Raw genomic sequence first — 24,500 nt, forward strand, 5'->3', positions numbered from 1 at the left:
CCCTAGAGAAGCTGGACTGGCTCCTTCCCTGCTGTCCTTGCACCGGACAGTAAAGACTTTGTTCCATCGGGTTTTTGAGAACTGACTGCTTTCAATTAAAGGGCTGGTGCCATGTTGTTTTCATTGTAATTACCAGTATGTTTTAAATCAATTTTTAATGTATTATATATGCCATATTTTTCGCTCTATAAGCCGCACCAGATCACAAGACGCACCTAGTTTTTGGAGGAGGGAAACAAGAAAAAAAATATTCTGAATCTCAGAAGCCAGAACAGCAAGAGGGATCGCTGCGCAGTGAAAGCAGCAACCCCTCTTTCTGTTCTGGCTTCTGGGATATCTGCGCAGCCTGCATTCGCTCCATAAGGCGCACACACATTTCCCCTTACTTTTTAGGAGGGAAAAAGTGAGTCTTATGGAGCAAAAAATACGGTAGTTTAAACTCTATCAATGTTCAATTGTTTTTAATGACTGCTTTTCTCCCTATGTTTTTAGCTGTTCTAATTTTTATCTGTAAACTGCCATTGGTCCCTGTCAGGAAAAAGGGTGGTGTATAAATAAGTATAACAAGAACCACAACCAAAAAAGCAAAGAAGCAAAGAAGCAAAGAGCGGCCCGATGCTCAAAGAGGAGGTGGCTGTGCAGGACTGCCTGAGGGATGGCAGGCCCATGTGGACAGCAGCAGGCAGCTATGGATGGAATGTGTCCAGCATAAGTGCCATCAAGGTGCATGAGAAGCAGATCTGTGGGGCTGTGGCAGCAAGCACACCCCTCACTGCAGAGGTGCCCAGACAGGCATGGGACAAGGCTTTGATGAAGACAGAGAAGGCACTGAACGTGTGGTTGGAAGACACGAGCCAAAAATGCACTCCTAGGGATGGCAGGGCCTTGTGGCAAAAGGCTCTCAGCCGCCATGAGCACTTCCAACCTTCCACCACAGATGCAGACTGGCCTGCCAAGGACTTTGAAGGCAGCCCCAGCTGGCTTAACAGCTTTGAGCATTGCTTGAGCCTAAAAAATGTCTGCACGACTGGGGTAGCTGCATCTGCAGACAAAGAGGCTACGAACGCATACCCTGAGCAGCTAAAGGGCGCATCTTCCAGAGCAAGTCTTCAATGCAGACAAGACACGGTTCTTCTCAAAGAAAAAGAATCTCCTTCTTGTGCTTTGGCAATCCAACAAAAAGGCCTGAGTGACTTCTTCATCCTATCTGGCCTGGCTCCACAAGTGCTTCATTCCAGAAGTGCGGTATTGCCTTGAGGAGGAGAACCTGGAGGTCAAACGGCCGCTGCTTGAGGACGATGCTCTTGGGCACTGCAAGGCACTCTGCTGAGCATACAGCGAGGTTGAAGCTGTCTCTCTCCTCCGGCCGATGAGACCTCCCTCATCCAGCATCTGGATCATGATGGGATTTGCTGCTTCAAGTCTGCTCACACAAAGCTCACCTTCTGCTGGATGATCAACACAACTGATGCTGATCCAGATCTTGATCTTATGGCATGCTGGAAGTCCATCAACATTGCCCATTGCATTACTTACATCAAAGAGGCCATGGATGCAGTCACGCCTGAAACAGTGAGCGCACACTGGAGGAACTTGTGGAAGGAATGCACACACATTTCAAGGGATTTCCAGGTGGAGGACACTGTGCAGATGGCCAGGGGATGGCTTTCTTGGCCTCATCCAGGAAGAAGTGGAAGGGCTAACTGAGCACCAACAGGCATCAACTGTTGAAGAGCGAGAGGAGCTGGTCAGATCAGGTTCAGAATGTGAGGATGAGGTTGAGGATGGTGAGCAGGAGGAGCCAGCATGTGGGAACCTGCAGAAATTTTCTCACCTCTTCCAAGTCACAATGCACGCAAATGATCTGACTTGCAGTGTTTGACCCCCTCCATGGAGTGCAGCCTGAAGATAATCCACGGGGTTGCATACTAGGAAATGTTTGACAAACTCAAGGGACAACAGCGGCAGTTGCCAATCACCACGTTCCTGGTCAAGAACCCAGCAGCACCATCACCAAATGAGCCCATGCAACCCACCTCTGGATCTGAACCACAGCCAAGCACTTTTCCTGGCTATCGGTCAACCCTGAAGCAACATCCAGCGAAGAGGAGGAGGGGAGGAAGATGAAGAGCCACATTCACCAATAAGTGCAGCTATTTCTTTTCTTTTTTTACTATTTTCTAGACTTTATGTGATTTTGCATATACACACAATACTCATGTCAGAGGTGATTTATGGTATATCTTTAAATTTCATACATATACTAAATGGTTGTTTTCAGGGATACATTTCATGTTCTTAAAGTAGTGAAGCAAGCTTAGCGGTGTTTTTGTTTTGTTTTTAAACAAAGATTGCACTGTGGATGTTCAGTAACTGTCTAAAGTAACTGTTGTTCCTGAATGGGCTGGAATGAGGGGGGAAGCCCAGTCCCCACCCATGTGGCTTCACTTTTCTGCCCAAGCCACGTCTGAATGCCTGCTTCTGCCCCCACCCTGGACACCAAAGTGGGGGGTGGGGGGTCTCGGCAGGCAGAAACCGAGAGGCTAGAGAGAAGGAGGGTGGCTGAAGAGAGCCCCACGAGGAGGGCAGGGCAGGGGCCCCCAGGGCTCTCCTCTTCCCTTCACCCTACCTGTTGAAGAGGTTGTTCCTGCTGACCATCCTCAGGAAGCCAGTGGGGTCCGAGGTGGAGTCCAACTTGTGGCTCATCTCCTCAAACTGCTGGTCCATGATGTCTCCTGCCTCACTCTCCGTTTCGCTGCTGGCCGAGGCTCTGGCAGAGGAACAAGATTCAGGAATGTCAGCAGGAACTGAGAGAACAGGGGGGGGGGGCATCTGTGGTCCCAGCAGCAAGCAGGGCCCAGAGAAAGAGCTGGGCAAACAACACAAAAGGAACAGCTGTGGTGAGTTTTTGCTTTTCAAATTCCAGCTTGTTCTCTGCCCCCCCCCCCGCAAAAAGCATGATGCTTTCAATCAGTCACAATTCAAAACCTCCCCTTCAGCACATTTGGGGTAATTTCAACTGCAGCTGCCCTTCTCAGAATGCAGCTGGCTTGACCGCCTTCATTTGACCAGTACAGATCAATTAACAGAGCCCATCTGCATGCTACTCTCCTCCCAACACAGATTTCAGGGCAGCCAACACTCCTGGGGTGGGGGCTCAGAGGTCTGGCCTGCCCTCCTCCCCCGAGCAGGGGCTGCTGCCAGCCCTGCTGGCATGTCTGGGGAGCAGCAGAGCCACGAGACCCAGCAGCAGAGAACTAGGAGGCACATTGCAGGAGAGGGTGGAGGAATCTTCCTGCTGCTGCCAGAAAGCTCAGGGTGGGGGCTTGGAAGGGAGCTCCTGCCTCTGCTGAAAAAGGGAGTACCTCCCCCTCTTCGGCTGGCCATGGAGAGCCCTAAGCCGCCACCGCTGCCCCCGAAGAATGCAACTGGCTCAAAGGCCTATGCATGCCAAGGCAGCAGCCTTCGCAGGCAGGCAGAGGCTCAGGATGGAGCAGGATCTTCACGGGACAGGAAGGTTCTGCAAGGACCAGGCTGCAGCCTCTGCACTCCAGGCAGGCTCTGACAGCAGCTGTGAGGAAAGGAATCCCATTCACACTGGCTCACAAATCTCCCCAATTGCCGGGAATCCTCCCAAGCAGCCTGTGTTCCTGGGCTCCCTTGGCTCAAATCCTCACAGGCAGCGCCCCCTGGCAGCCCCAGGACCTCCTGACGGACCTGCTGGAGAACTGCCTCAGCCAGGAACAATCCCCTCTGAGCCTGCAAGGAGAAGGGGCACTCTCCTGGGCGGCGGCTGCCAGGAGAAAGCTGCCCCCTCTTCTTCTCTGTGGTTCCTCTGCCCCTGAAGCCCCCCCCCCTTACCGCATGTAGTAAGAGTCCACGCCCAGCGCTTCCCGCACACTGGCGCTGAGGTGCTCAAGAGCCGAGCTGGTGACTGCCTGGAGGCTGGCGGTGTTCTCCTGGAAGTCTCCGGAAGCCTCAGCCGGGCCCTCGCCCAGGTAGCATTCGTGGAACTTCAAGATCCCTGAAAAGGAGTCCCCAGGTCAGGAGAGCCACAAGGGGCCCAAACCTCCTCCTCCTCCTCCCAAGACCTGCTAGATGGGCCCCGCTCCGTCTCCGCTGCAACTGGGCGTGCAGAGGGAGAACGGCCTCTGCTCCTCAGCCTGCAAGTGGGAAAAGGCAGGAAGATGTAAAGCCTCAGTTATTCCCAACAATGAACAGGCAGTCAGACCCCCCTCCCCGCAAGAAGGTCACGCTGGGAAACGGCCGCCTTCCCTCTTCCTCCCCTCCTGCATCTGGAGAGAATACGAGGAACTGCCACTGACATGGAAAGAGGGTTCTCCAGGGCACAGCCAGGACCCCCACCCCCTGCTTTGCAGCAGACAGCCTTCCATGAGGAAGCTGAACAAGCGCTGCTGGGAGAGGAGCCTCAGATCAGCCAGGCGCATTCTGTCGGAGTCACCTGTGTCTTCAAGCAGCCCGTAAAGAAGGTTTCTCAGAACCCAAATACAGGATGGTTCTATCAAAGGCTCCTCTGTCTGCCTGACAAATGGTCCTGGTCAAGCTTCCCCAGGCAAAACCACACAGAGAAAGCCTGGGGGGGGGAGAGGGATGGAGGCCAGGAAGTGGTGGCTCAGCAGGGTGTGGCAGGGACCTCCGCCCGCTCCACCTCCTCTCCATGGACTTTAAGCTACCTGCAAAGGTGAACCACAGGAAGGCAGGTGAGCGGAGGAGAGCCAGCTTGTAAGTGGGGAGAGCAGAGCCTCTCAGCAATCCTGAGAGGGGGTCTCTCATCCCATGAGGGGAGGGTCCAAGCAGCCAAGGCAGCTGGGGAAGGCAGCAGAAGACCCAGAACCACACGGGCCCAAGTGGCAGCTTAGAGGGGCAGAGGTAAGAAATCAGAGAAGAATGGCAAATGAAGTTTATGGACTATGCTGAAATGGCTAAAATGACCAAAAGAGAGAAATCAGGAAGACCAAAATTTTAATAATGGGAAAACTTATCTTAAAGACCATTGTAAACAGTTAAAATCGTTAGTAGGGTTGGAATAGCACTTGTAGTTTAAGGCCGATTCTGGACGTAATGGAATAATTTGCCCCCTGACACAACAACCAGGGGCTTTCCTCCTCTGTCCGCCAGTGGGGCAGATCAGCTGCAAGGAGGAGGCAGTCACAATTCACCAGCCAGAGAACCCCTGCGCCTGCCCCTCGCTGGGTGAGCCCAGGACACCATTTGAGCACACGGGTGCCTACACGGGAGGAGGAAGGGAGGCCTTGAGTCAGCCAAGGTGTGGGGGGGTGGAATTCTCCTGGGAACAGGCAGCTGCCCCATGTTTCCCTCACCTCTGTGGCATCCCACCCAAGATGGCTGCCCCCCACCTCAAAGAGCACCCCCAGGAACCTCCTTCCATCCAGCCCTGCCAAAAGAAAGCTGAGCGCCTCTGAGCGAGGACCCAGGAGGCCCTAGGGCTGGGTGGTATATCAATATAAAATCCAAAACCGATTTGAAGTCCATATTGTGATAGCAATTTCATAATTTTTAACCTGGCAATATATCCCAAATCTTGATGTGTGTTTGTGTGCGGTATGCAAAAATCCCAATGCGATGTAAACCATGAAGCCAACCAATGCCTGTCCATAGCTCCATCCTTATTTCAGATATTGTGATATATTGGTATATCGTGATGTTTAGCTGGTGGTTTCTTCGGTAATACTCATAGCTGAGTAAGATTGTCTTCCATGAACATGGTCTTAACAGTGAGTCCGTAGGTGACTGTGGAGGCCAATTCTGGATCCACACATCCTTCCACAGTGGGGACATAGTTTTCCGGGCGGGAGTTGGTCACGATGAGGGTTTGCCAAATGTGCCTTCCTCTTTCGTCCTGAGTTCGAACGTTTTCAAAGTCCATGACACCTTTGGTCAAGGCTGTTCTCCAACTGGAGCGCTCGCAGGCCAGTGTTTCCCAGTTGTCTGTGTTTATGCATTTTTTTAGATTTCCCTCGAGAGTCTTTAAACACTATCCATTTTTAAGTTCAGAATAGAGTAGTTGCTTTGGAAGACGATAATCAGGCCTCTGCACAACATGATCAGTCCAATGAAGTTGGTGTTGAAGAATCATTGCTTCGACACTGGTGAGCTTTGCCTCTTCTAGTACACCAAAGTGCTGCACCAACAAGCACAAAACAATCCCTCTGCAGCACCACAAATCCAACTCAACGGTGTAACGCTGGAAAATGTTGATCACTTCTCCTACCTGGGCAGTTATCTTTCCCCGCTGATGCCAAAATCCAGCATCAACTGAGCTCTGCGAGTGTGGCTTTCTCCCAGCTGAAGAGCAGTGTGTTTGAACTGGTGATATATCACGATGTTGAAAAGCAGATATATCACCCAGCCCTACCTGGCACACACACCCACACCCCCGTCCCTGTGACTTACCTGCCCCAGGAGCCAGGAGCCAGCTGTAAAGGTGCCCTGCAGCCAAGGAATAGTACAGAACCAGCCCCCGCTGCCCGTTTACCACTTCCAGGACCTGATCAACCGTCACGGGGGAATAGGGGTCCGACTCCTGCTGGCCTGTCTGGCGCTCCACCAGCAGGTCAGCAAAGGCTCTTGTGCGGCCTCTCTCCGCCACGGCCAGAGCCTCATCGTGGTGCCCTGTGGGGAGGAAGGAGGCGGAGCCACACGTGAGGCTCATGCTGCCAGGGGGAGGGGTATCCCGGAGCCACGCACCTGCCTGACACGCTTGTGGAAACGAGAAGGTAAGGAGAACCCTGCCCTCCCCACCCACAGCACTGCTAAATCTGCAGCACTCTTCCCCCCGGGCCCAGGGCAGGAAGATCTGTCCCAATGCCCCTCTCCCCCAGGTGCTGCCCTCTCTTACCTAGACTCACCAGCACCCGCTGCAGGGCCTGGTAGGAGGACGTCTGGAGGTCAAAGAGGGAGAGCTTGTAGTCTGTGCTGAGCTGCACCTCATGCCGGATGGTCTCAAAAAGGGCGGAGGCCCGGTAGAGCTGTGGGGCAAGGGGGAGGGGGCAGCCCGTCAAGCGGAGGCAGAATCCTGAAGCTCAGCTGAGCTGCCCAAACCAGGGCTGCCAAGGGCGGGTGGGGCACCACGGAGCATGGCCCATGGATCATCTGGGATCATCTGCAGGGGCTGAGGGACCTCCTCCCCTGCTCCCTGGTGCTCACCTGGTGCTGAGCCTCCTCCAGATTCCCACTAGCCCAGAGCGAAAGGCCCAGGCCGTGCCGGATCCTGGCTTCATCCTCCCTGCGGCCCAGCTGCTCCGCCAGCCTCAGCCCTGCAGGAGAAAGGAAGGAAGGGCAGGGTGAGCCTCGCCCCCTGCTGCAGAAGGCCCCAGCAGCTGTGGGGCTCTGCTCTTTGACTCATGCGGATTCTTCAACCAGCCAGACCCAGAAGCCACCCTCCTTACTTGGCCCCTCCAGCCCCCTGCAGCCCCCTTGGCCCAGCTGGCCTCTCAGGAACTGGGAACCTGCCTCTCCCTCTTGTCAGCCCCAAGAGCCAGAGGAGGAGCAGGAGAACAGGATGCAAGAGGTGCCCACAAATCCTGGGTCCCAGCTCCAGCGCAGGGCAGGAAAATGCCCCCGCCCCTCTGGACACCCAGGAGCCAGGCAAGGGCTCCATGGAGAACAAGACCCGCCCCCCCTGCCCCCCAGGACTTCCACGCTGCCTCCTGGGCAGGGAATCTACTCAGGGGTCCCGCAGGGAGAGAGGGAAGGTAACACCAGCTAACTTGCCAATAGTCGTTTTATTAAGGAATCAGAATAGAATCCAAATGGAGGCTCCAGAGATACACTCCTAGTTGCTCAGACTGTCTTGCACCTTCCCCTTCGCTCCCTTCCCTCTGTGTCGCGCCCCTCCCTCTGTCTACAGTGAGCCCCAAGGGAGCCTCTGTCTGTTATGTGGAGCAAACGCTGGAGGAGCTGGCAGGGGGTCTCTGTGGTGAAGCTGCTAAGCCTGACTCCCGTCTTTGGTCTGGGCTGGGGCACCTGCTTGTTTCCTCCTTTTCCTCACCCTCCAAGCTCCCAGGCTCCAGTAGCTCCCAGCTCTTCCCCTCCTCTGGGTGTGTCCGCTTGTCCACCACCAGAAGCCCAGACCCAAACCCTCTTCCTCTGCGCTTTCCTTGCATCCTGCCCCCAAATTGGCTCTGGAGAGGTCAGGAGACCCCCTCACACACACACATCAGCGTGCAAGCCGAAATGCTGGTCCTGATGGAACAGCTGCCACAGTACGATGCTGAGCTCCTCCTCTGCTGCCTCTTCCTCCCCACTGAGGACGCCCCTGTGGAGTTTGGAGTTTACAGGGTTAAAACTCCTTGGTGCCCTGTATCTGGGGAGGGGCCTGACGTCACAGGCTTTGTCTGTCTTTGTCTGTGAGAGTTGGTTTCACTTTAGACTGAAAGAAGCAGCAGAGAGACTGTGTGTGCTTTTAGCACGGGAAAGATGCCGGAAAGCTCCTATGGAATGAGACTGATTTATGGCTTGTAAATAAACGCTTTTAGAGATAGCAACGAACTGTCTCTGGACTTGATTTATCCCTCTATCTCACACGGACGGCAGGACTGCTGCGACTCTGTCTTCCTGCCCACGTCAGCCCCAAGCAGAGCTACGCAGGGAAGCGCTGACTGGACGGCAGGATTTAATGGCCAAAGCCCCTGTACCCAGTCAGGGTTTCTCAAAGGAGCTCCCTGGACACATGTGACGGGCCAATGGCCGTAATAAATATCAATCAATCAATCCCTGGACACATGCAGGCTTATGGAGGGACTGCCCTCCTGAATATTTCCAGGCAGCCTGGCCTGGCCTGGCCGTGCTGCCCCCCTCCCAAGCCGCCAGCTTGCTCACCTTCCTGCAGGTACATGACGGCTTGGGAGTAGTTCTGGAGGGCATGGTGGGTCCTGCCCAGGCTGCTGTAGGAGGCAGTTTTGGCCACCAGGTCATTCATCTGGGCCGCGATGCTCAGGTGCTGCTCCTGGTAGACCACGGCTCTCTCGTAGGTGCCAAGGGACTCGTAGGTCAGGCCCAGGTTGCCATAGGCCCGGCCCTGGCTGGCCGCGTTGTGGGTCTCCTCGGCAATCTGGAGGTCCAGCTGGTGGTACTGCAGGGCCGTGTCATATTCAGCCATCTGTTGGTAGATGCTGCCCAAGCCGCAGGCGGCGCTCCCCTCCAGGGCCTGATCCTTCATCTCCCGCGCGATGCCCAGCTGGCGCTCCAGGCAAGAGATGGCCTGCTCCGAGTTGCCAAGCTGGCTGTGCAGGGCGCCCAGCTCCCCGTAGGCCTGGGCCTTGTCAAACGCCTCCCCGAGCTCGTGAGCCACCACCAGCCTCTTCTCAAAGCACACCAGGGCCTGCTGCAAGCTTCCCATTGCCCTGGGGGGGGGGACACAGCCAGCATTACTCTCACTAAGGCTTTGGGAAGGAAGCTGCCGGGGCAGGCAGCTTCTGTGCCAGCCTCCTCCCACCCGCCTTTGAGCCCTGAAATCCACCCCTTGGAGGAAGGCAGCCCCTTTCTTTCTATGGGACAGAGCCGGGACCACAGATCTACTGGGCCCCCTCCCCTCCATCCCGTTCCGGGTCCCCCTCTGGAAAGGCCACATCACCGCCCAGAGCCTTTCCCCCTCCCCTGACCCCCAACTAGGGAGCGGCTCGTGCATCCCTTGGGACTCCCCTCCCCGCTGCCTCCACCTCACCTGTGCCCGTTGCCCAGGCCCCGGTAGGCCTTGACCTGGTCCTGCACACGGTTCAGGCTCTGTGCCACGGACAGGTACTGCTCATAGTATTTGACGGCCTCCTCGAAGTCGCCCAGGGCCTCGTAGCAGTCGCCCAGGCTCCCGAAGGCCCTTCCCCGGTCCAGCACGGCCTCCGTGCCACTCAGCTGCTGCAGGGTGGCCAGCTGCTGCTCAAAGTAGCCGATGGCCTCCTCCATGGCGCCCATGTTCATCTTGGTGATGCCCATGTTGCCGTAGACCTGGGCCTCAATACCGGGGTCCTTCAGCTTCTGCCCCAGCTCCAGCTGCTCCTCGTAGCACTTGAAGGCCATGGTGAACTTGCCCAGGGCCATGTAGACAGCGGCCAGGTGCCCGTGTGCGCGGCACTCGCCCAGGGCCTCGCCCAGCTCCTGGTATACCTCCAGTTCCTGCGTGTGGTAGCCCAGGGCCTTGTCGTGCTTCTGCAGCAGGCGGTAGGCGGCGCCCAGGGCTGCATAGGCGCTGGCCTCCAGCCTCCGGTCCGTGGCCTGGTGCGCCAGGCTCAGCTGCTGCTCGTAGAACTTGATGGCACCAGCCACGTCCTTCTTGCAGATGGAGAGGTCGCCCAGGTTGCCCAGCGCCCGGAACTTGGCCTGGGCATTGCTGAGCGACTGGGCCAGGGACAGGAGGTACTTCTGGCACTCCTCAGCCTTGCCGAAGCAGGCCAGTGCCTTGAAGGCCAGGCCCAGGTTGCAGTAGGCTTTGGCCTGGCTCAGCTTGTCATGCAGGTCCTTGGCGAGGGCCAGGTCTTGCTCGTAGTACTTGACGGCCTCCTCATAGTTGCCCAGGCAGTAATGGGCATAGCCCAGGTTGTGGCACACCTTGCCCTCCCCCTCCATGTCCTGCAGCTCCGGGGACAGCTGCAGGTACTGCTCATAGTAGGGGGCTGCCTGGGCAAACTCCCCCCGGGAGCAGTGGAAGTTCCCCAGGTTGCCCAGGGCCCGGGCTTCGCTCTGGATGTCCCGCAGCTCCCGGGCGATGTTGAGGTGGTTCTGGTAGTGCTGCAGGGCCCGGTCGTGGGCACCCAGGGCTTGGTAGGCCACCGCCAGGTTGCCGTGGGTGGAGGCCTGGGAGGCTCGGTCGTTCACCTCCATGGAGATCTGCAGCTCCTGCCGGTGGTACTTGACCGCCTGGTCAAAGAGGCCCAAGGCATTGTAGGCATTGCCCATATTCCCGTAGGCCCGGCCCTGCGCCGCGTAGTCGTTCAGCTCCTGCGCAATGGAAAGGTGGACCTTGTGCAGCTTCAAGGCTGCCTCGTAGTCGCCCTTCATCTGATGGATGATCCCTGCCAGGAAGGAGCACAAACAGGCTGGCAAAGTTGTTTCTGTAGGCCAGCACAGCAGCTAGAGGACTCTGGGCACCAAATGGAAAACCCCAGAAATCCCAACCAAGGAGGAAGCTCAGGCTACTCTAGCTACTGGAGTACTAAGTCTATAGAAGAAGACAATACAGCCACATAAAATTTCAAGCAGGTTTTGACTTACGAGCAATGGAAAGAAAACAGAAAAGATTGTAATATAGGATTTCGGTAAATTGACAGGCAGGAGGGAACCAGAGAGAGAATTAGACCATCACAGAATAAAGGATGGAAAGTCACCAAGGTAAATAAATAAATTTTGATGTAAATTGTAAACCATTTGATCTAATCAATGTAAAATAATAAATATATTTTCCAAACAAAGAGAAAAGAGTGCAGGTGGGCTCACAGGCTGGGAGCCTCCCTGAGCAGCAGGGAAGCACAACCATGAGAGGGGCTGGGCCTTCCTTCCTTGGAGGTTTCTAAGCAGAGGTTGGATGGCCATCTGTCGGGGATGCTTTAGGCGAGAGTCCTGCCTTGCAGGGGGTGGACTAGATGATAGCCAGGGTCCCCTTCCAACTCTATGATCCCATGATTCTAGGTCTGTTATTAAATTCCAGGGAACCCAAAACCCTCCTTAGAAACATCCCAAACTAGGTGCTCCTCTGCCAGCAATCTGGAAAATTCTGCACACATCCAGAACCTGGTGCTGAGCAGCAGAGGGGGCTGGGGCTGAAAAGGTCTGATGTGTTCCATGGCTGCCCAGAGACACTCCTCTGCTCCTGCCCCACGCCCAACCCACGGCTGGTGCTGTTGTCTGGAGAAGGGAAGGAGCAGCAGAGGGGCTCCCTCCTAGCTCTCTTGTTCCTGGTCTTCTACAGATGTGAGGATGAGGGGCCACCTCCGTTCTAATTCCCCAGCTGACACATACAAATAAGCACATGCCAATTTCATGCAAATCTGCATCAGTCCTTGAAGTGCCTGTCAAATGGAGCCCCCACATCACAGACCAAGCTCAATAAGCCCCCCCCCGGCCCCCCGTGGAGCCTCCTGGACAGCCCCACATTGCCCGCCTCCTTCTTTTCTGAGGGAGCATTGCACCCTCCTGCCACCGCCTCTGCCCCACAGGGCCCCCTCCTCCTCACTGGGCTGGGGTCAGGCAGAAAGTCAGAAGCAGCTCACCCAGGTTGGAGGAGGCGCGCCCCTGGGCGGCTCGATCCTGCAGGCTCTCGGCGATGCTGAGCTGCTCCCCGTGGTACTGCTTGGCCCGCTCCAGGTCCTGCATGCAGCGGGCAGCGTGGCCCAGGCCGGCGTAGGCACGCATCTCGATGGACTTCTCCTCCAGCTCCTGGGCCAGCTCCAAAACGTGGTTGTGGTAAGACATGGCCTTGTCAAAGTTTCGGCGGTAGTGGTAAGCGCTGCCCAGGTTGCTGTAGGCACGGGCTTCCTCCCGCCGGCAGCCCAGGGCCTTGGCGATGGCCAGGTGCTGCTCGTGGCACTGCACGGCGTTCTCAAAGTCGCCCATGGCGATGTAGACGGCCCCCATGTTGCCCAGCTCCCGGGCCTCAGAGAGATCGTCCTTCCCTTGCTTGGCCAGGAGCACGCACTGCTTATGGCTGGCCAAGGCGTTGGGGTAGTCCCCAATGGCCGTGTAGACATGGCCCAGGCTGCTGAGGGCCGAGGAGGCTGCCTGCAGGGGAGAGGCAGAGGGAGCAGAGAAAGGGGTGAGCCCCACAGAACCACCAGGGCTCCCTGCCCTCCAAACAGCCCCCGCAAGCCCAGACGCAGGGCCAGCACAGGGCAGAGTGGGCAGGAGACAAGGCATGCTGCGGGAAGCTCTTCACAAGCCCATGGAGAGGGCAGCAACTGGGGCGCTGTGCTACTCCTCTGGCACACATGCACAAAGCCACAGCAGGCCTCCGTTTCTTTCTGTTACCATGGCTAACAAAGCCCCCCTGCTTGGCTGCCCTTGGGCAAAGAGGCACCACGTAGCGTTCCTGTGCGAAGGACAAACTAGCCCCGCTCTGCTTCTGCAACTGGCGGGACATGCAAAATGAGAGACTTCGTGCGAGGAGAGCCAGTGGCAACCCACGCCTGAGGAAAGACCACACACAGCCCTGCAGACATGCCCCCCCCCCAAGGACTTGCAAGCGAGTCAGCAACTTCATGGGCTCTCCAGTTGCTTTGTTTTCTGACAGAAGGCGCTGGTGGAGGCAGCTCCCGAGGTGTCAAAGGTGACTCAGACCTGAACCCTCCTGGCCAGCCAAGGCTGTCGCTGTCAGCGGCATGGCTGCGCCTGCCCCTGTGCCTCCCCCCATGGCACAGAGCCCCGTGTGCCAAAAGGAGTCAAGGCCCAGCCATCCAGCCTACCCCCTGGGGGAAAGTCCCTGGGACAGCCAACAGTGGCGGGGGGCATCTCACGGAGCCCGGGGGGGCAGGTGGACTTCTTCTCACCAGGGGAATGTTTATTTATTCCATTTATAAAACATTTGTATACCACTATTCATAAAAATATATACTGATAGCGGCTTATAACAAACCTGCCTAAATACAATAAAAACCATGCAAACATTTAAAAGCAGAGATCAGCTATCATAGACAGGCATTTTCTTAATTTCCTGCGTTTCAGAATCCCTGCCAAGCCCAGAAGAGGCCGCCTTAGCCAGCTGGGCACAAGGATCAGATTTTTCACCCTGGAGCAAGACCAACCCAATGGTTTGCAACCCGGGGCTGTCCTGGGGCTGGAGACTGAAGGCCAAGAGCAGAGGGCAGGGAGCCTCTGGCACACCCTGCAGCGCATGGGGCTGCAACTGACTCCATGTGCGCTCAGACAAAGCATGGCTCTTGCCGGGCAAACCCTCTGCTGGGCTCTGTCTCTTGGCACTAGCTCCTCTGGGAAGAAAAGGTGCCCCCAGAAGCCCTCCCACCCGGAGGCCGCGCCAGCCTCCATTTCCCTCCACCCCTCGGAAGAGAAAAGGGAGTGAAGGCAGGAAGGGGCTGGTGGGGCAAAGGGGCCTGTCCACACCCAGGTGGCTTCAGGTGTGCCCTTGGAGAGGCTGGTGTCTCTGCTTAATCAGTGGCCTCCCTCCGGCATCAACCTCATCCCACTCCCTTTATCATGTCAGCCCGCACACAGGGGGGAAATCCAGAAGGAGGGGGAGGAACCCACTTCACATCTGCTCCAATCCTGAGGGATGGGAGGGGGGATGCTGTGCAGCGCTGTTGTGCAGTGTCCTGAATCACACACACACCCCCGCCTCCACACCCCCTTGGCCATGCAGCTGACTGTGAATGGGTTTCTTTAAAAATAAATTAAAAAAAACCCTGCTTCCTGCAAATTAATCAAGCTGTTTCCTTGAGGAGCAGGAAGGGGAAGCCAGCTCCGTCCACTGCAACGACCCTCAGCCCACCCCCAAATCAACGACCCTCAGCCCACCCCCAAATCAGATGTGAGTGGAGCAGGGAGGGGAGAGCCCAGGGAGCAGCTTTTAGCCTTGCCAGATCTGGCCCTGCTCAGACAGCCTGGGGGTTTTTTTTGGGGGGGGGGGGAACAGAATGGGGAGAGGGGGCGGCTAAGCATACACAGCCAGGAAGGAGCCAAAATGGCAACACCTGGGGCTGTGAATGGGAACTGGAGGCTCACAGTTCAGCGATTCAACTGCCGTGTGGATGAGCACCCCATGCCCTGCAAAAAAAGGTCTCAAGAGCACATGCTTCCTTGGAGTGTCCCCCCCCCACACACACACACACTGAATTTTGCCGAAATGCCTAACGCCCCCCTGCCCTGAGATTTCATTTCCTGGTCTGGCTCACCAACTTGCTGGCCATCTTCAACCTGTCACCACAAACTGAGAGTGAAATAATGAAGATGCAAGGAGAGCCCCCCCCCCCAGCCAGCAGGGGAGTAAGCTGCAGAGATTAGCGCATGATGGATGCGCTTCTGATTGCTCCCTTTGGGGGGCTGAGCACAGCTCTCTCGCCACTCGTTCCTTCCTCCTCCGTAGCTCCACGCAGTGCAAAGGGAACCAGAGTTCTTCCTCCTGGCAGCCCAGGCAGAAACCCAACTGGGGAAGCCAAGGGGGCAAAGGCAATGGTGAGACCCTCCCTCTGCAAGGCCTAGGCCACCAGAGCAAAGAGCTGGGCCATCACACCTGGCTGCCTGAGGCAAAGATGGTGCTCACCCCCACGCTGAGTCAGTCGAGAGGAACCGCAGATTAATGGCTCCTTCGAGGGGATCTGCTCCCCATGACTCTGCTGGCAGCTTTGATCCCCTCGCCCCCCCTCAGCCGCCCAGCCAAGGCTCAAGGGGTTTCTCTAGGCATGGACCCTTGTCATTGGGCTGGAATGCGGCAGGCGCCAAATCCGCTCCCCACAGGGTTGACCACAAGGCGGCAGGCTGGCCGGCCTCTGGCACCTGCAGGCTAGCCTGGGGAGGCCATCACTTCCCCAGGCCCCTGCTCTGTCTTCTCACAGGGGGTGAGCAGAAGAGCCCTGGAGGCCTCCTTCCTCCGCTGTGGTGGTATAAAGGGGAAGCCATTCAGACCTCACACAAGGAAATTTCTGTGGGCACCAAGAGGCCAAGAGAATTTCCCAGGAGTTTCTCTCCTTTTGAATTTTCAGCCAATGCTGAAGGGAGATGGGGGTGGCAGCCTGGATCCTTGGGTCATTCCATCCTTCTCTCTGTATTTTATTTACAGCAAAATGTCACGGGAGCGAGAAGCTCCCTCTTAAAAGTTCTGAGCATTTGAGGTCTCAGAAGTGTTTGGCACCCCCAGAGGAAGCTGGCTGGGACAGCCACACACAGCTGGTTCTTTTCTGCCACATGGCCCCAGTAAAGGCCCATGCCAACTGGGAAGAGACACACTCACCGCCAAGGCTCACCCCCCCCCAAACACACCCCAATTGTGCAGAGGTGGTAGGTGGCAACCTCGCCCACTGGTGCCAGCACCCCCCTGAAACAGCTGCCTTGGCAAGCGTCAGAGAAGTGACTCAGAGGAATGCCATAACTTTCAAGGGAAAGGAAACGAGCAGCGGGAGGCCGAGTAGCAAAGCAGAGGGATCCAGAGAGAAAAGGCCCCGGATCATCACTAGCCAGGAGGCTCAAGCCTCCTCCCAAGGAGCAAGAGAAGAGCAGGCTGCTCGACCACAGCAGCAGAGCAATTAGGCGGCTGCCAAACTCTGGTGCCGTTCGTCAGGCTTCCCAGGCTTCCCCCATGATTAATGTGCAACACGATGGCCAGACAATGGAGGGGAGAGAGCAGGATTTGCGGGGAGACAGCTGAGCCGAAACAAACAAAGCCCTCCTTCCCTTCAAAATTCAGGGGGCTTCTCTTCCAGCACAAGGCAAGCATGGCAACATCAGTCCCTGCCTCCCTCCCCCCAGCACCATGGCCACACAATCCGTGTGGGGCCCAGCAAGGAAGGGGGCTGGGGGAAGAGGGTGAGGGGGCCACCGCTGCCACCCACTCCAAGCTGCTGCAGGATGCCCCTGCCTTCATATTCCAAAGCTCCATCCAAAGGCATCGCAGGCACTGAGAAATGTCCTTGTCCCTCGGACAAAGACGTCATCGAGACTGCCAGAGAGGGTGAGACAGTCAATGTCCTCTGGCAGGTGAGCACCTGGCTCTCACAGCCCCTTGCCCCAGAGGCAGCCATCGTCTTCCCCTCAAGGGCCCCATCCTGCTCCATCCAGACTGGCCATCCTGGAGCGCCATCCTGGAGCCGCCTGCAGCAGCCAGGGCCCCTCCTCTGCCACCGCTACCAAGTAATCCCGTATCGCCACAGAGCCAGGCTCCGATTCCATCTCACTCTCTTTGCTATTATTAAAAGCAGGGCATCCTGTAATTGGAGGCATCCAAAGTAAGGTTACCAGACGTCCCCGTTTCCCAGGGACAGTCCCCAGATTTACAAATCTGTCCCCTGACAAAATCATTCCTATTGAAGTTGAAAAGTGTCCCCAGATTCATTGAAAAAAATCTGGTAACCTTAGAAAGGCCTGACAGCTGGGAGAGCTGATTACGTTGCAGCATTTCTGTGGTCTCCGCAGCCATTGTGAGGCAAAGGTTCCAGCGATCTGAACGCTTTGTTTCCGCCACCTCTGGACTCCTGTAGCAGCCAAAGAACACTTCCCAGATAATGGGAAGGGGCATCATTAAGAGCCACGCCCGCCACAGGCCAGTCCTACTCCACCCCCTGATGGAAGCAACAGTGCTGAGGGGCAGAGGGGGCCATGCCGTCGCCCGCTCCTCTCACAGGGCTTGCCTCACCGATTTCCAGGAACTCTGGACTCAGAGCCTCTCTGATCCCAAAGGAAGCTGGCACAGAGCCATTCCCTTCCTGCTCCCTTTGCTCATTCTGTGGGTGAGGGTGGCCTCCAAACCAGCTTGCCCGCTGCTGGTGGGACCCAGAGCCCTCCGGAAACCTCTTCCGTACGGCAGAGGCTGCCCAGCAAAAGGCTCTTCCGGGAGGAGCTTGGCCAGCGTTCAAGCTGTGCTTCTTCCTATTCCGGGTGACCATTACCTCATTCCAGGCCAGCCCAGAACAAGCCCTTCTGGTGGAATTCACATCAGCACCGTTGCAACATTATAAGAGTCTGCGTGTTGCAGAGAAGTCTGCAGAGGGGGCCAAGAAAAACAGCTGTGCATTCAGAGGAAGCCCTGTGGTCAGGGTGATGTCATCAGAAAGTGCCAAAGCAATTTCCTGTGGTTACATCCACAGGAAATCCAAGAGGCTCGGGGTTCTCACAATCCAAGTAGCCGTTTGTTGTCAATAGCTGCTAATTATGTGCCCAGATGGGCCATAAATGGAAAAAATATTGTGATCAAGCAGAATCCAGATCCACCGGCCTGCACCAAGCCCAAGCAAGCTGGAGATGCACAAAACACCCATCTCCCCCGCCCGCCCCCCAGGCAGTGGGGCGAAGCTGTGCCGTTTGCAAAAGGCAGCTCCCCGTGTTGATCCTGGCTTGCTCAGTCACGGTGCCGGCCGGCCAGTCTCCTCTTGTACAGACACAAGCAGTCAGACTTTCCACTGCTGGCCTGCGCCTGGTCTCCACCCCTGCAAGGACACTTTCCCAGCACCCAAAGGCAGCTGTTCTCCCATGTCCCAAAGCCATTCCGCGAGCGAGGGATTTGTGGCTGGCTCTTAGAAACACAATTCAGAGTCCCCACTCCACCCCAGAACCAAAGGCCAGACGTGCCCACTGGGCCCCTTCAGAATCTGCTCTGTTGGCATGGCTCATAGGGTGTATTCCAGGGCGACACCCCCAGACTCTACCATCTCAGCCGCCTCTAAGCTGGCAGAAAGAAGCGGCAGAGACAGCTGAGCCCAGAAGAGCTGCCTCCCTGGAAGTGCTGGACACCCCCAGCCCAGCCAGCACAAACTGCTCCCCCCAGCCCCACCTACCTCTCTGTCCTTGAGTTTCATGGCAAGCATCAGCTGATGTCTGTGGTTTGTCAAGGCCTCCCGGTAATTTCCTTTGGAGAAGAATGCAGAGCCCAAATTGCCGTGAGCTCGGCATTCACCCATCTGGTCACCTGGATGGCAAGCAAGCAGAAACACAAGAGTGAGGAGCAGCCAGAGAGAGACATTTATGCAAATGCACGCAAATTCACATCTAATACCCATGCTCATCTCTTCTCACAGCAAACACACACCCCACCAACCAGGTGTCTTTCGCTTTCTCCCACCCCAATGCCACAAGAGAGGTGATCTGCCTGGAGACGAGCGGCATCCCTTCAATGCTCCCTGCCTGGCCACTAGACTTTCAAAGCTAACTGCTGTGTAGGGTGTAGAGGCACAAAGAGGATGCCTCACCGCTTGAGGAGGGGGGCAGCTGTTCCTCACCCCGCTCTCTAGAGACTACAGATTCCGAGGGAGAGGCAGGGTCCTTGGCTGCTCCAGAAAATGAGCCACCCTTTCCACACAAGGATGAGCATGGATCCAGCCTCCTTGCGGTGTGGGAGGATATGGAGCAAAGACCCCCCTGCAGCCCTCTGAGGGCCTGCTGACACCCCAAGAGAGACCCGGTCGCCACCACCTGCTTCTATGCTGCTGAACATGCCATCCTCCTCCTCATTATCATCCTCCTCCCGCTTGCCCTCTAAGTTGGGACGGGTGGTCCAAACGGCTACCTAAAGTCTTGGCCACGTCCAAGTCCTGCTGCATGTAGCCCGCACTCTTCTCGGTGTTGCCCAGGGACCAGTAGGCGCTGCTCAGGGCTGAGAAGACAGAGCCCCTCAGTTTCAGGCTGCATGTCCCAATCTTCAAGGCCGCTTCCAGGACCACCACCGAGGCCCCGTGGTGGCCGGCCGTCAGCAGCTCCTGGCCAACCACAGAGACCACCACAAAAGGGCTCTTGTCCAGCTTCATCTTCTGCAGCTGCTGGTAGGTTGGCTCCAGGGACTCTGCGAGAGGAAGGGAGACAGGCTTCATGTACCATCCGTCCTCCGCCTTGGAGAAGCAAACACACCCACCCAGGACAGCTGCAGCTGAGGGAAGACAGAGGAGTCTCAGGTTCACACCTGATTCCCAAGAATCCTGAGGCCTTTCTGTTAGGTATAACTGGTCCAGAGCTGCCAAAGGAATTAATTTGTTTGCGTATTCTACAACGGTGGCAGGAATAGTCTACGTACAAAAATGGAAAGAAGAACTCCCAACCAAAGAAGAATTGCTCGTGAAGATTTTGGAATATGCTGAGATGGTTATACTAACTGTGAGAATTAAAGAACAAAATGAGGGGGAAAGTCTTGAAGAATGGAAATATTTGGGGGAATATTTGGGGGGAAATACCATGGTTTGGAAGAAATGGATTTGCAAGCCAACTTAGTTAGACCTTCCCTCACCCAGTGGACCAAGATTGGGCTGTGGCCTGGATGTTCCCCACCTCTGATTTTTAGGAAAAGGCCGTGATTCTGAGGTAGAACATCTGCTCTGCCTACAGAAGGCCCCAGATTCAATCCCCAGCAGCATTCCAGGTAGAGTATGGGAGAGTTGGAAGGGACTCCTAGCAGTACTAGGCCAGGCCTGGGCAGAGTGAAAACCCTCCATCCACAGCAGGAACACACCTGAGAGGTTCCCCAATCAGAGAGATGGACAGAAGACTTCATTTCAACCTCTCTTCAGGGCATCATCACTCAACTCACAAAGAAGGATGTGGCTGGTGCAAGAGAATATGGAAGGAGGGCAAAAGGATTATTGGGGAGGTGGGAAAACAACCGTGGTAGCCTGGCAGTGCCCCACATGTCTCAATGCAAAAGGGAGCCCCTTAGGTGGCTGTACTTGTCATCCATGAAGCTGACAACACGGTGGGGGGGAGGAGGCTGGCCCCTACCAACTGCGCTGGGTCCTTGTTTGCATTGGCAAGCACAGTTCCCAAGTTCTGCTGGGGCAAGCACAGTTGGCAAGCACAGTTCCCAAGTTCTGTGTGAACCCGTGGGACCTTCCGCATGACACAGTGCAGCCGGCGCTGGGCAGGAATCCCAGGGGCCCTCACTCACCTCGCATGGGAGACTTCATGGCGGCTTCCACCATCCCCACCAGCAGCTGCAGACTCTTGGGATCTTGAGCCAAGCCAGAGGCAAAGGCTGCCAGGGCATCGGCATGGCGCCCAAGGTACTGGAGGGCAACACCCTGTCGGAAGTAGGCCTGCAACAACACAAGGCAAAGGTCAGCAGGGAGCAGCCCAGGAGCCTCAGGGGAAGAGCAGCCTTCTAACGCTCCAAACTACACTCCCCAGCATTCCTTGGGGGAGGCCGGGGCGGCTTAAAGGGGCATGGTGCTGCCTTAAGCAGACCGTTCAGACGGGGCCCTCACCTCGCGGGAACGCCATCATGGAAGGCCATTCCATCATGTCTTGTGCTGATTTCCATGCTTAAACTTTGTACACTTACTTAACATCAGATACACACTTATTAAATGTGAAATGTGTGTCTCTCACAAGGGTTTCAGCACATTCATCCACAAAGCAGGCGTAATCTTTTACATGAAATAGTATTTCTATGAACAGAGTTTGCGGCATTTCCCAAGCTGCTTCTATAGCCTGGATGCAAGGCATGTGGCAGGATGCGCTCTCTCCTCTCTCTCTCTCTCTCTCTCTCTCTCTCACACACACACACACACACACACGCCTTTGTTGTTACCCAAGTGGAACAGATTTGCAATTAATACCCAAAGTGGCTGTCCATTAGGGCATTCAGGCTTTCTCAGGAGCCAGTCCACGGAGGCAGAGATTAATAAAAATCAGAAATGACACGGGAAATTTATAGACATGAATTTTTAATCTCTTTTCCATTAGCAAGCGTTGATTGTAGAACCATTTTTAATGAATTGGATGGAAGCAGAATTCATTTCATTAACCTTTAGCATAAATGTGTTATTATTGAACCAAACAGGCCACTGTAGTACAAATCCAGCAGCAGAGCAATTAGATTAGGGCCAGAGGCTTTGACTCGTGAGGAGCCCACTGGGCGGAAGAGGCAGCAGAGAGAACAGAGAGATGGGGAGGGCAGGAAGGGAGCCGGACGGAGGGTGCCAAGGAGCTCACCCAGCCCAGGCTCCAGACCCCTTTGCTGGACCCAAACTGAGCTCAGCACCCAAGAGAAGGGCTGAGGACCCTGGCAGAGACAGCTGGTGTGCAGTCTGTGGGCTGCTCAAAGCGCTGCCACACACAGCGTGGAAGACATCTTGGGGCATTGCCCCCAGCACAGAGAAGGGAATCAGTTGACCCAGCTCAGCCACATGCGACCCAAACACCCCACCTGCCAACGTCAGAGCAGTGGGCTGGGCCAAGATCCTCCCAGGCACACCCAAGACCCTAAAAGGCAGCAAATCCCCCAACTCTCCAGCCTTGAGGTGTCACAAAAGATCACCCACCAGGCGTGCTTTGACCCCATCCTGTGCCCAATACTGGCGGGAGGGGGGGCAGGACGCAGAGTCACCCACAGTGGAAGCAAAGGGTATCAAGCAGGCAGTGCAGGCTGGGCTCAGGGAGAACAATGGCGGACACAGCTCAGCTTCCTGCCAGCAACGCATGCCTTGTGAGGACGCAGGAGGAAGATCAGGCCGTCCAGGAATAGCAAGAAGGCTCTCCCCAACCCTCCAGGAACAGGCGGTGCAGCCGGGGTGACTCAGGCCTCTTTCCCTGGAGCAGAGCTCTGCAAGATGGGGGTGGTTCGGAAGGCCCCAGCCCCTGTCTTTGGCTCCAGCAGCAGGAAGGGGACGGGAGAAGAGAATCTCTGCAAGGTGCCTCGCCTTTTGGAAGCACACAAAGCCCAGGAGCCCTTGCCAAGGGGGCCGCCCTCTTGGGCCTCCTTGGCGCTTGGCGGTTCCTTCTCCTTGCCAGCCTCCGGGTCTGACTGGGAGGAAAGGCGTTTGGAGCAGCAACTGCTGGGCATCAGGCAGAGGGAGCCCAGAGGGAAGAGCGGCCCCTCAGCAGCCGCCCACAAGAAAGGGAGCCAAGCTGCAAAACGAAGGGGTGGGGGGAGGGAACGCACGCCCCTGGGCACCCCCCCCCCTCTCACCATGGGGCCACAAGCGGCAGCAGGAGTTCCCACCAGAGGCCGTTCATCCTGGCAACCATCACTGCATCTTTCTTTTTTTTCCATAAAAATATTTATTAAGGTTTTTTTAAAATAATACAGTAAAAAATAAAAAAATAAAAAAATAAAGACAAGTAAAAAAAAAAACCCACATATTTTCTATCACTTATTTTCCTTTAACTTATTTCCCGGACCTCCTCATACCTCCCTTTTTTGTATTCCACTTCAAATTATTGGTTCAGCAAATCCTTACCATTAAATTTTAACCCATTTATAACCCTTTTTTCATATTCTCTTACATTACAGCTGGAAAGCCCTTCATTACTATCCAACATCATTCTATCCTTCATTAATTTTACAATATTTCTGTAGATAGTCTTTAAATTTCTTCCAATCTTCTTCCACTGACTCTTCTCCCTGGTCTAGGATTCTGCTGGCCATTTCTACCAATTCCATGTAGTCCATCACCTTCATCTGCCATTCTTCCAAGGTGGGTAGATCTTGTGTCTTCCAATACTTTGCGATGAGTATTCTTGCTGCTGTTGTAGCATACATAAAAAAAGTTCTGTCCTTCTTTGGCACCAATTGGCCGACGATGCCCAGAAGGCCTCTGGTTTCTTCAAGAAGGTATATTTAAATACCTTTTTCAGTTCGTTATATATCATTTCCCAGAAAGCCTTAATCCTTGGGCACGTCCACCAAGGGTGAAAGAATGTACCTTCAGTTTCTTTACATTTCCAACATTTATTATCGGGCAAATGATAGATTTTTGCAAGCTTGACTGGTGTCATGTACCACCTGTATATCATTTTCATAATATTCTCTCTTAGGGCATTGCATGCCGTAAACTTCATACCTGTGGTCCACAACTGTTCCCAGTCAGCAAACATAATGTTATGTCCAACGACTTCCGGGTTGGCGCGAAAAGCTAATGGCGGATTCCCTCCAAGCTCCGGAGGGAATCGGCTCTGTAGAGGACGGGTCCAGCCGCGGCGGCGACGCGGGGACCCTTAGAAACCACAGGCGCAGAAGCCTGTGGACTTGGTGACTCAGCGGGCACCGTTTGCGGCCCCCCAACCCGCGAAGAAGCCTTTTTAAAGGCTTCGGAGCGGGGGATGGAGTGTGGCGTGGTGCTGTGAGTAAACCGCTACTTCTACGGAGTGAAGCCGCAAGCCATGGCTGGAGAGCGCTGACTTTCTTCCTTGAAATTTGGACCATAAAGTAACAACCCGTGAGTACTACGGAAATTGGACTTAAAATCTTTTTTTTTGAATTTCAGCACGACCGGGGGGAGCGTCAAAAGGAAGCCCGCCGCCCCCCCCCCAGTTTTGTAGTCAATTTAAAGCAAGAATTGGATAACTAAGGTCGAGAGATCATTTCTCTCGTTGCGAAACAAAAGTTATTAATTCCACGATTTGGTAATACAAGTACAGTGTTTAAGGATAAGAACTGTTTTTAAAAATTTGATCTGTAACCTCCCCTGGATCCGGGAGCGATCCGGGAGAGAGTCGGCTGAGGAGACATAAGGAGTTTGACAGCTGTCAAACGAGCTGTCAAAGTTAGGAAAATTAACTTGTGGCTATCTCTGCTGGTTATTTTGTTACATTTGACTTTAAGTCGCTGAAAGTAAAGAAGAAATAAAACAAAACAAAGTAAACTGAATGTTGGAGAAAGAATACTAAGTAACCAGAATCCCTCTAGAGGGGGTTCTGGACATTACAATGGCTGCAGATGGAAAAATACAGGCTGAGTTGGAAAGAATGTTCTTTCTCGTGGGAAAATTACAAGACCAGAGTGAAGCTATGGCTACAGATATTAAGACCTTGAATGCTACAGTAAACAAACTTGCTGATGGTACCAAGGACTGGATTCAAAAAAATCTTGCAGCTGAACAAGAAGAGAA

General features: G+C 55.1%; 1 protein-coding gene across 1 annotated transcript in view; it reads right to left on the minus strand.

Moving 5' to 3' along the window:
- TTC28 (tetratricopeptide repeat domain 28) overlaps positions 1-24,500 on the minus strand; it is a gene marked incomplete at its 5' end in the record, with an annotated part of 138,037 nt that overhangs the window by 11,129 nt on the left and 102,408 nt on the right. Inside the window, 11 exon segments of the mRNA XM_081175323.1 lie at positions 2,630-2,770; positions 3,862-4,024; positions 6,436-6,654; positions 6,881-7,010; positions 7,189-7,298; positions 8,863-9,386; positions 9,707-11,048; positions 12,243-12,750; positions 18,465-18,595; positions 19,193-19,465; positions 20,558-20,705. Of these exon segments, the coding sequence (XP_081031449.1) occupies positions 2,630-2,770; positions 3,862-4,024; positions 6,436-6,654; positions 6,881-7,010; positions 7,189-7,298; positions 8,863-9,386; positions 9,707-11,048; positions 12,243-12,750; positions 18,465-18,595; positions 19,193-19,465; positions 20,558-20,705 (3,689 nt within the window).

The sequence above is a fragment of the Podarcis bocagei genome (assembly GCF_964188305.1).
Source record: "Podarcis bocagei genome assembly, chromosome: 16".
Taxonomy (NCBI): domain Eukaryota; kingdom Metazoa; phylum Chordata; class Lepidosauria; order Squamata; family Lacertidae; genus Podarcis; species Podarcis bocagei.